General features: G+C 34.4%; 1 protein-coding gene across 1 annotated transcript in view; it reads left to right on the forward strand.

The window, feature by feature from the left end:
• Nucleotides 1-10,283, forward strand: part of LOC132700829 (uncharacterized) — a 28,722-nt gene extending 18,439 nt beyond the window's left edge. Inside the window, exons 10-18 of the mRNA XM_060668397.1 lie at nt 3,046-3,327; nt 4,808-5,132; nt 5,188-5,411; nt 6,788-6,932; nt 8,521-8,696; nt 9,577-9,625; nt 9,765-9,842; nt 9,895-10,036; nt 10,097-10,283. Coding sequence (XP_060524380.1) covers nt 3,046-3,327; nt 4,808-5,132; nt 5,188-5,411; nt 6,788-6,932; nt 8,521-8,696; nt 9,577-9,625; nt 9,765-9,842; nt 9,895-10,036; nt 10,097-10,283 — 1,608 coding nt within the window. The remainder of the gene's footprint in view (nt 1-3,045; nt 3,328-4,807; nt 5,133-5,187; nt 5,412-6,787; nt 6,933-8,520; nt 8,697-9,576; nt 9,626-9,764; nt 9,843-9,894; nt 10,037-10,096) is intronic.
• The last annotated feature ends 1,531 nt before the right edge of the window (nt 10,284-11,814 follow it).

Consider the following 11,814-nt stretch of genomic DNA (forward strand, 5'->3'; position numbering starts at 1 on the left):
GGCCGCATATAAAGTGAAGTCATAATATAAATTTTTATTAGAGTGATATTAACAGTCAACAATTGAATGATGTATTATTTAACGCTGAGTATAAGGCGGAAACGTTATATAAATTTTAACAATTAACAATTAAATGATGTATAAATCAAAATTTTAAAAAAGAAAATATTTAATTTCTTACAAAAAATATTTCTGTTATCTATAAAATGCTTTTAACATATGAAAATAATTTTTGACAACGTATAATTTTTTCCTTTGCAATGCTAAACAAAAAAAAGTAAAAAGTAAAGAGGCAAACACAACTATTGTAATACATTAAAAATATAGATCCATGTTTGTGGTATATTCTTTTGTCGTGTTTTAATAAAGGCTATTTATTATTATTATTATTATTATTATTATTACTAACATTAATCTTATTAAATAACCAAAAATATTATTCTGTCCATGAAAACAATACATCAATTTTCGAATCGAATGGGAAGATATCTTCTTAGACGTTAAAATTCAGCGTGCTTTTTATGAAGGTGCTTTGGAGTTTTGGTTTTTATTATTTTATAAATAACAAAAACCATAAACAGTAAATGATAAAAAACAAAACATTGTCCTTTTGCGCATGTTCAGGCTTTAAAAGTCAATATAAGTTTGTAAGACATCTTCTGATGCCTACGTCTTAAGAAAAGTAAATCCCAAGCACGAGTTTTGGGCTATTTGTCTTCTTCGTTTGTTAACAAAACATTTCAGTACACTATAAAATTCCTAACTAATTATATACTAAACTGTTATTTACCTCAAGCATGGTGGATTCCAAGTTTAATTGTCTATGCTACGAGGACAGCGCCAAAATTTCCCTGCCTGAATATGAAAAAAACGAAGTAGTGCTACAATTTTTTATTATTTTTCAATATAATCCCCCTTAACTCCAATACGCTTATTACATCTCTTCATTAACAACTCAAGCCCTTTAAAAAATATTCTTTTGGTTTGTCTGCAAAATGAGCTAAAACAGCCTCTTTTAACTCAACTTCGTCGTTAAACCGCGGTCCACGTAAGTTCTTTTTCAAATATCCAAACAAATAATTGTCGCTGGGGACCATATCTGGACTATAGGGAGGATGATCTAGCTGTTGGAACCCACACTCTGAAATGGCAGCTTGCGCAACACCATCAGTATGGACAGGTGCATTATCGTGCAAAAGACGCACGCAGTTTTCCTCGACGTTTTACACGTATGTAGTCTCGCAATTTATGTAACAATGTTGCGTAATACTTACCATTGACAGTGATATTAGTTTCTGTAAAATCTATCAGAAGAATTCCTTCACAATCCCAAAACATCGTGGCCATCACCTTTTTTGTTGACTGGCAGATTCTGAATTTTCTTGGAGGTGCTTCACCCTTACGACGCCACTCCATTGATTCTTTTTTCGATAGAGGGTCATAGTAGAGAACGATAGTTCCATCTATCACAGGCTTCGGTTCCGACCCACAGAGTTTCAAAAAAGATCGCGCACACTCGACACGGCGTTGTTTTTGAATAGCCGAAAGGTTTTTAGGAACCCATCTTGCACTAATCTTATGCATACCTGCATACAGGATTCGACGAACACTTGTATCAGAAAGCTTAGTAATTTCTGAGATTTCCTTGACCTTTAAACGTCAATCACTCAATACAACTTCTTCCACAACCGCAACAATATCTTCCGTTATGACCTCCACTGGTCGACCAGTTCTTGAATCATCTTCAAAGGACTGCTGCCCCATTCGAAAACGTTTTGCTCATTCTTTCACTACAGAATACGAAGGAGAACTTTGGCCGTACTCACCATCCAGCCTTTCTTTAATAATGCTGACCCTTTTTTGTCAAAAACTTTATGACTGCTTGATACTCAATTTGCATTATGTGCGACATTTTTTTGGACACGTCTTGCTTAAAATTCTGTCAATAAAAACTATTTGACGCAAGACTTCAATTTTTTTTTTCACAGCCTACTAAGATATATATTTAAAAGAAGATAAAGTTTTATCATGATACTGAAGCTGCATCTATATCATGTATCATGCATACACATACAGGGTGAGTCAAGCATAGAGTAAAGTGCATTATCTCATTAGTTTCAAAAGTTATAAGAAAGCGGTAAATACAATTAAAGTGTAAATATTTATAAGATGCACAGTTTAAAATTATTTGGTGGCTAAAAAAATCGTGACGAATAAAACATTTTTTTTTAATAGAACAAATTTTTATTGAATAAGTTTTAAAATGGTTTCACTTTTTTTTTATTAGTAACAATATATGCCTAAACTTAATGTAATGTAACTTTAATATTTTTACTTTTATTTTGAAATGGTAGTTTTTACAAAAAAAAGAAAATAGCGCATTATTTTTGATATTAACATTACTCGAAGATAATCCATAAGATTTATACAAAGGAATTTGAATTGGTATATAAATAATTTAGCTTTAGAAAAATCCATACTTAGTTTTTTTTTAATTTACCAACAAAACAATAAATTTTATAAAGTTATTTACTGAGTCGTCGGGTAAAAAATTGTTATAGCAGCAGTCTTACATTGGAAAAGTTAAAATAAATCCCAAAGTATTAAAAATACGTATATGAGAGACTTAACCAAAGTGGTAGGTTTGTGTAAGATGTTTTAGAAAAATTAATTGTATAATTGGTGTGCCCTTTAAGGAAATCGAGATTTTTCAATATGAGTGATCTACCCTTAAAAATAACGAACCAATCGAATTTTTTTTTGCAAGTGTGGAAGCTAGTAATAGAAAAATAAAAATATTAAAAAAATGCATGTTTTATTCGTCGGGCTTCTTTGAGCCACCCTGTACTCTTTAACTATCAATTTATATATAAAAAATTAAGCCCATTGAACCAGTATCGGGTTTCACAACGATAGCGATAAAATCGCTTCAATCTTTGATAGCAAAATTTCGTGTTAGAGCTGAACCAAAACACGGTTTCGGATTACATAGTTTTTTCTACTTTTTCCTCGGTCGAGGTCAAGGTCGCATCCTTCAAATTTCAGAGAGCAGCCCTGGTCACAACCCAACACGGTCAATTGCAAGGGTTTAGGTTTAGCGGCCCCGACGATCCTCTCGTCTACGCCTATTTGGGGATACCCTATGGAGTGCCACCAATTGGGGAACTCAGGTTCCAGGAGACTCAAATATTGGATAAATGGGAGGGAGTTTTGAACGCCACAACGGAAGGCAAGTACTGCATAGGCGACGATTACGCCAGGCAGCCAGAAAAGCAGGGCGAAGACTGCCTGTTTCTAAACGTATACAGCCCTTCCGAAAACATCTCGGTAAGGATATCCTCCCCCTACTAATAAATCTAATAAATAGTATGTGTATTAACTCAATATACGGCAACAAGAAAATAAAAGAAATAAAATTTGAATAAAGATTTAATTGAAAAAGTACTTCACGGGCTTCAAATGTATTTTGAAAAAGAGCTGAAAAAGTCATTCTTTGAGGCTCACTTAAATACAATTTTTATTAAAATTTTTCAAAGAAACTCCCACAGGCTACTGTAATACTATTTACAACACTTCTGGATTCCTCCTGAGTCGGTTTTTGCTGAGTCGAAATTGCTGACGTTTCGCCAATCATCCTGTTGGCTTCTTCAGAGCTTAACTAAAACTGCTTATATATTGTTTGAGGGGGCGGATGACTGATTCCCATATTGGTGACAGGTAAAGATCTGAGTCGCGGTTAATATTGTTAAGTTGCTTATAGATTTCTTTAGATTTTTCGTTAGTTCGTTTTTAGTTTTATCGAATGAAATTGTATAGTCGGTTTCGTGATTGGGTAGTTCAGCTGCTCATGAGTTTATTATGTCTTTGAGCCTAGTGGATATGTTTCGGTCTCTGTATGGCATCTCAAATGGAATTTTGTCCTTGACGAATGGAGTATGTGGTATTTTTAGAGAAGAGATAAATCTGGTTTTGACGTTATGTTTCTTAAGAACTTTTGATATGTGGCCAGTGATATTTTGGATGTGAGGAAGGACAACAGTGGCAAGTATGGGATTGCATTTAATATTGTGGTGAAATTTATTGTCTGATGGAACGCTTAATATCTATAATGTGGAAATTATTAGAGAGAAAAGCAGAGGTAATGTGTTTTACTACTGGGTTTAGTGATTCGGACTGAGATAGTTTTAAATAGTGGTAAATAAAAGAGTTGAGAACCGATGGTTTTAGGACGGTCTGTGTGCGTAGATTTTCTGTATACATATTGACCCAATGTTAGGTTTGATTTTCTATTAACAAGATTTTTGATCAGGAGACCAAACAAAAGTGTCATCGAAGTAGCTTTTCCATAATTTTGATTTTAGATGGAAGGCGTCGCGAGTTTTCTTTTCAAAGGCTTCTTTTTGATGTGAATAAAGCATTTTCAGGTTAAAATAGCCCAAACCGATCCTGCTGGTAGCATATGATCAGTAAATTCTAATCTATTGTCCATTATAACAAGTAAATTATTTGAATTGTTTGGGATATGTAGGTCAATATTCTGTAACAAAAACCAGACGTACATCACTACAGAAAAGAAGGTTCTTTGCTACTCGAGAAAGAATTTTAGCTTCTCTCATTTGACGCTAGAGTACCATTGCAACACCATCCTTCACTCTCCAAAGATAGGTGCATCTCTAAATTGATGGAGCATCTTGCAGAAACCACACCTCATTTCCCTATGCTACTTGTACCAAAAGGATCAACAATAAACACATAGGAAGCGAGAGGAAATAAATCTGTGAGAGCTTGCTATGCTTTACATTTGCAGGGTAACTACCCCATCATGGCTTACATTCATGGCGGCAGATACGTCAACGGCAACGCGGGACCAGCAGCCTTCGACCCGAGCCCCATGGTGGCGGAAGGTGTGATCGTCGCCATTTTCCAATACCGCATGGGTCCTTACGGATTTCTGTCCACCAAAGACCTCGTAGTACCGGGCAATGCGGGCCTGAAGGACCAAGTCCTCGCCCTTCGTTGGATCAAGGACAACATCGCCGCGTTTGGTGGTGATCCGGAACAAATCACCATTTTCGGGGAGAGTGCGGGGGGAAGCGCCTGCGGACTCCACGTGGTCAGCAAAAAATCTGCCGGTAAGTGACCCAAACGACAAGGAGAACTTGCACTATGTGGTTATGGGATCTACAGGTTTGTTCAGGGCTGCGATATGTCAAAGCGCGTCAGCGCTTACGCCATTTTCGATACACAGGCACCCGAAGGAGTACGCTTATCAGCTGGCAAATCTGATCGATGAGAGCGTATCGGAGGAGAATCACGACAGCTCCCAACTGGCAGAGTTCCTGGGAGATCAGTCGCCCGCCACCATCATAAACGCCTCTCTGGTACTGAACAAGATCCTGGAAAAGGAAGACGTAAGTGGTAAAATCCCTCATCATCGCCATTCACCTAAAGACGACGAGCGAGATCTATCCAAATCTTTACCACACTTTGTACCTTTAAATTTAATAACATCTCCTTACCTCATGATGACAGTATCACAAGTAAGACAAATGCATCGTTGAGGGTTGCCGAAACTCTATGGGCCTTTTAGAGGTATATGGAAAATTGAATCCATAGGAGCACTCTCTGTTTATTTCCTTAGTCATCGATATTTCTCAAGCATGCGTCTGGCGAAACAAGAACTTGATCTGTGACCTGTGACTGCACTTCTCGCATCGCTATAAGCCTGTCTATATTGTCACTTATATCTTCCAGTATCGACTGATTGGTTCTCCTCACGGTAGAGAGAATTGTATACAATCTGTTCTAGCACATATTTTGTTCCTTAGCTCTTAGTATTTTTGATTACGTATTTTCATATTTTGGAAAGTCTCAACATCGCACTCTTGGCCAAAGCTTATTTTTCTAACTTCCTCTACACACTCCCTTATGTTGTTTACTGTTGACTCCAGATATATAAATGTGCTTACCCTTTGAAGATCATCAAGCAGATGTTATGCTAATTCACTATCATTAGTTTTGTTTTGGTTCTGTTTATTGTTCTAACAAACTTCTCACTCTTCTGCTCTACCGTGTTTAAGAAAACCGCCCTTCTTCCTCATTTGCAGCAAAGCTATCATCATCAGCATGATGTTAGAGGAATTCAACCCTCCCACTTATCTAAGAAGTTGCTCATTACTGCTTCGCTATAGATGTTAAAAACGCATCAATGTCTGAATACCTAAAATGAGTAAGCATATTTTTATTGAAGCGGTATTTTCCAAGTAATGATTTTTTATTAAGTTGATCGAGAGATCTGGAAAGCCCATTTGGTTAGTCTGCTTATATTCTATAAGGAACATTACTCTCTTGTGTAGCGAAATCATAATCGATGTTGTTCAGTCTTTGGGCCAAATTCCGATATTCCATATTATGGTATTAACTCCATTGTCGCTTAATTTATTAATAATTTTTCATGTGATCTAATCATCACCTGTCGCCTTGTTGTTGCGTTTTACTATTTATTACTATTTTACAGAAAAGTTCCATTTTTATCCTCAATAGCCCATGTTTTTGGCAAAAAATCTCTCGCTATTTCTTCTTACGGGCCATATCTATCTGTGAATGCGGTTTTGTGAAACCAAAACGACCATTTCCATTTCCATTTCAACTGACCTCTATCGAAAATCGCCTAGAGATTTATGTATCACACAGATCACAGATGATATTATTCTGGATGATATTATTACTAGGTGTTACAAATAAATTAAAGCAATACAGTAATACAACAATTGAAATGTCATTCCAGAACTACCTAGCGCCGACGATAGAGGTGGAACACGACAGTGCTTTCTTGTATCAGAGTCCCTACGAACTCCTGAGCAATGGCGACTTCAATCGGGTACCGTACCTCGCGGGACACACATCGGAAGAATCATTGTTTTTCATGTTCAGTGAGTACTCAATAAATAAAAAGAATATGTTCTTGTCTTTACTTTCCTGACTCATATTTACTAATCACGAAAATAAATAACAATGTCTTCTCATTTTTAAGAACCCATTCTAATTTACTTACTTTCCTTACTATAATATTATATATAAGAATATAATCTTATTTATAAGAACATATTTTTCTTTAGTGTTTTATATAAGAATAAAATCCTATCTATAAAATCATATTAATATTTATTTACTTTCTTTATTTCTATTTACTAATCATGTAAATAGATAAGAATATAATCATTGACTTTCTTTACTTCTATTTACTAATAACGAAAATAAATAAGAGTATAACCTTATTTATAAAAACATATTCTTATTTACTTACTTTCCCTACTTCTATTTACCAATCACGTAAATAAATAAGATTATAACCTTATTTGCCTATTTTCATTTACTAATCATGTAAATAGATAAGAATATAAAATTATTTATTAGAATGCATTCTTATTATTTTTACGTGAATAAATTAGAGTGTAATCCCATTTATAAGAACATATTCTTCTATATTTATTTTCATTACTTCTATTTACTAATCATGTAAATAAATAAGAGTATAATTTTATTTATAAGAACATATTCTTATTTATTTACTTTGATTACTTCCATTTATTAATCACGTAAATAAATAAGAGTATAATCTTATTTGTAAGGACATATTCTTATTTATTTACTTTCTTTATTTCTATTTACTAATCATGTAAATAGATAAGAATATAATCATTGCCTTTCTTTACTTCTATTTACTAATTACGAAAATAAATAAGAGTATAATCTTATTTATAAAAACATATTCTTATTTACTTACTTTCCCTAGTTCTATGTACCAATCACGTAAATAAATAAGATTATAACCTTATTTGCTTATTTTCATTTACTAATCATGTAAATAGATAAGAATAAAAAATTATTTATTAGAATGCATTCTTATTATTTTTACGTGAATAAATTAGAGTGTAATCCCATTTATAAGAACATATTCTTCTTTATTTATTTTCATTACTTCTATTTACTAATCATGTAAATAAATAAGAGTATAATTTTATTTATAAGAACATATTCTTATGTATAAGAACATATTCTCCTTTATTTACTTTCATTAGTTCTATTTACCAATCACGTAAATAAATAAGAATATAATCCTATTTATAAGTATATATTCTTATTTATTTACTTGGATTACTTCCATTTATTAATCACGTAAATAAATTAGAGTATAATCTTATTTGTAAGGACATATTCTAATTTATTTACTTTCTTTTTTTCTATTTACTAATAATGTGAATAGATAAGGATATGATCTTATTTATAAGAACATATTCTTATTTATTTACTTTCTTTATTTTTATTTACTAATCATAATATTACTATATTTTAGTATTATAGAACATACACCGATTGCACTGCTACCTCATTAAAAAAAAGGTACCATAAATCATAAAATATCTAAACACCGCCTATAACCCACTCAAAAGGTCCCAAAATAATCAAAAAATAGCAATCAGGGGTTCTTTGGATATAAAACGCAATGTTTCGTTACAGCTTTCGATATCATCAGGGCGGAAGCGAAAAAGCTGGACAACGAGACGGGGTACATTTACCCTTACGACTTTGAGCCCAGAAACAAGTCGGACGAGGCAGAAATCATCCAATATATTCGCGACATGTACCTAAACGATAGTTCCAGCTTTAGCGATGACTTGTACGCGGTGATCAAGGTGAGTCGCTATTTTTTTTTTCAATTATTTATCTCAGCACCAGAAAATATATCTAGGGGTACTATGGTATAACCAAATATATTTTCCAATTAATATATTCTCTCTTTCTTAATGGCGCTCAAGAAAGCCTTTAAATTACTTACACTCCTATACGGTGTCGAAAAGCCCTTTTATTTTATTTTTTCTGCACAATAACGTTCTATTTTACAAACCCCTCTTTCTGTTATTCCAGAAAAATTTTTTCCCACTTGATTTAAATATGTGGAAAGATGATTTTCCAGTTTCATCAGGATTACAACACACAGTTACCATTGAATTTGAAACTGATAGTAACCTCGCATCGTTAGATATTCTCATTACTACAAAATCAGATGTAACATTGGGTCATTGAGTTTACTGAAAACCTACTCAGACCGATCTTAGTGAATTATCGCATCACCATCTGATCCAAAAGTCATTGGTTATCAACTGTTTCATTTAACGTGCGGTAAAACCATCTCAATCCAATCACTGAACCTAGAATTAAAAAAAATTCTCTCTAATTATTTGCTCTCTGGCCCTGTAGACCACCACTTCATTCATCTTTTCATAGTGGTTTCAAATAACTCACCTGCTTTTCTTGTAGCTTATTGTTTTACTTCTCCTGCAGTAATATTTTTTGCATCTCAATTGTCAAAAACAAGAACCGACAAGCATAAAATGCATATTGGTTTCCCATAAACATCAAATCAAAATAAAAAAAAACAATGGGTTGAATTTAAACATGTAAAGTCTGTTCTTTAGGTGTTAAATGTGGAAATACGTACATGTTAGAGAGAGTACAACTTGGCAACTTGGATTGTTATCAAACATTTAACGCCCTCTTTTTCCCTGTCTCTAGGGCGCCAGGTCCCAGACTTTTTGCAGCTACATTTCTACCGTATTCTCATGTACCCCTATAGCTCCACCTGGGTCACTTTTTCACTTTGGGAACTACTACTCTATGGCTTTTTGACATTTCATTTTTTCTCATAGTTTAAAAGCGACGACATGTTCAATCGTGGGGTGAGAAAGCAAGCTGAGTTGCAGGCTCAATACGTGGACGTGTACTTCTATATCAGTTTTCCTACAACGGAAACCCCAGTCGATCGCATCTGAATATACCTGGTGAGTGCGTGACGATCGATTTTCGAAATCAGATACTGACGCATGCGCGTAGGTGCTGAAGGACAAGCGGAGCACAGTGACGAACTGGGTTACCTATTCAATCGCCAATTCTTGAGCGCACGAATCCCTACCGACAACGACCTGCTTGTAAAAAGCAGGATGGTCAGGCTATGGACGAATTTTGCGAAATTTCTGTAAGTACCGTTGGAAAAGTGCTCTTGGTTAGTACATTTTTATCCACCAAAATTATTTAGAGACCCGACCCCAGAAGATGACGACCTTCTCCAGAACTTGAAGTGGCCCAAAGCACAAGCGGGGGACCTGCTGTACCTCAACATCAACGCGACATTGGAAGTTGACTCGAATCCCAAAGGAGAAACGTATTCCAAGTGGAACACCGTGTATAACAACTGGAACACGTTACCTCTTACGACTTTCTAATAATAAACAAAGCAGTTCAATTATGAGTCTCATTTCTCTGCTCTCCTTTTACGATACAATAAGCAGAATTTTTGCTATCGCTAATTATCCGAGTTCCAAATAAAAATCACTGGGTTTCACACCAATATAGAGGAGCTTTGTGAATACTTTTCACAACAGTATAGCCGACATAACATGGTTCTGAGATGAATACTTGATGAAACTTCGCTCATACTATACTATTCGTGGAACGCTACAAGCGTTATATTCAACAGATGGTTCTCAGTCGTTTATCAACGTTCATCATGGATCAGGAACATGTTTATTGCCAATTTTAAGTTTTGGAATGTTTTATCACAATCAGTTGATTATATGGAATATTTATTGATGAACATCATAATTCTATTAACTTGAGAAATATTTGAAGACCTCCAAACTGATTTTAGTCAGCTTTTTATTAGATTAAAATCAAAAACCGGTTAAAATAATTACAAATAGTTTTTAATATGGAGCAAATGAGAACACAACCAACGCCAGTGTCGCAAATATCACTGTCATTTTCGAATCTGATGAGCACCAACATGGAATATATAATTTTTTAGTATACTTAAAGCTATTATTACATCAGTCCGTTGCACAAATGATTGGTTTCATGTACAGATCAATAAACAGGATTAATCGAGAGGTTTTTCAACCAGATTTCTTTTGAAAAATCGTTGGTTGGTGGGACAATTTTGTAGCAAATAGCGCGAATCACCTTTTTATTTAAAAAAAAAGGCGCTCCGCGGATTCTTGTCCTAGAAGGACGCATTGTTTTTCTATCGGGCTCCTGCGGACCACTGTGGAACTTTCGCAAAATCGATGTAATTTTATTGTGAATACACCCTGTATAAAGTGTCCTTCACATCTCGTCCAACTTCAAAGTTAGGGCACACTTCGGTAAATATTGAAATTTTTACTGGTAAATGCAATTTAAAATTATATTTTTTCAATTACTTTGCGTCCCCTGTATTATAGACGAAACCTTAAACTCTCTCTCGACACAGTTTACGATACTGCTCATATCAAATTATCACATCTTTAAAGGTTTTTCATGTATCGCCAATAATTCGCCCACAAAAGCGGAAATTTCTAGATTTTTGTCTATAACTAAAACACCTTGTATATAATCAAAAATATGCATGAAACAAAAGTTATAGCGCCGGGTGTCCCACATATTACGGATGTAAAATTTTTCCGATCGGATTAATAACTTTGGAGGAAAAGCTGTTTTTCTAGATGTCGAAATAACCACAAAAAAAATCAAAAATTAAAAAAAAATACTTCGCATTATGTCATTGTTCCCAATTTAAAGAGTCTAAATGCGGGTCCAGACTTCAACTTCTCTCCCAAGTCTGAAGTCGGTAACTGTAAATTTGGAGTACTTATTATGTTTTTTAATATTGCACGGAATATCGCGAACAACCTGTGCAATACTTAAAAACCATAAATACAAAAGTTCAAGCTGTCTGTATGGGCTATATTGTCATGTAAAAGAAACTGACATCTAAAA

The sequence above is a fragment of the Cylas formicarius genome, unplaced genomic scaffold (assembly GCF_029955315.1).
Source record: "Cylas formicarius isolate icCylForm1 unplaced genomic scaffold, icCylForm1.1 PGA_scaffold_4__25_contigs__length_36172078, whole genome shotgun sequence".
Lineage (NCBI taxonomy): Eukaryota > Metazoa > Arthropoda > Insecta > Coleoptera > Brentidae > Cylas > Cylas formicarius.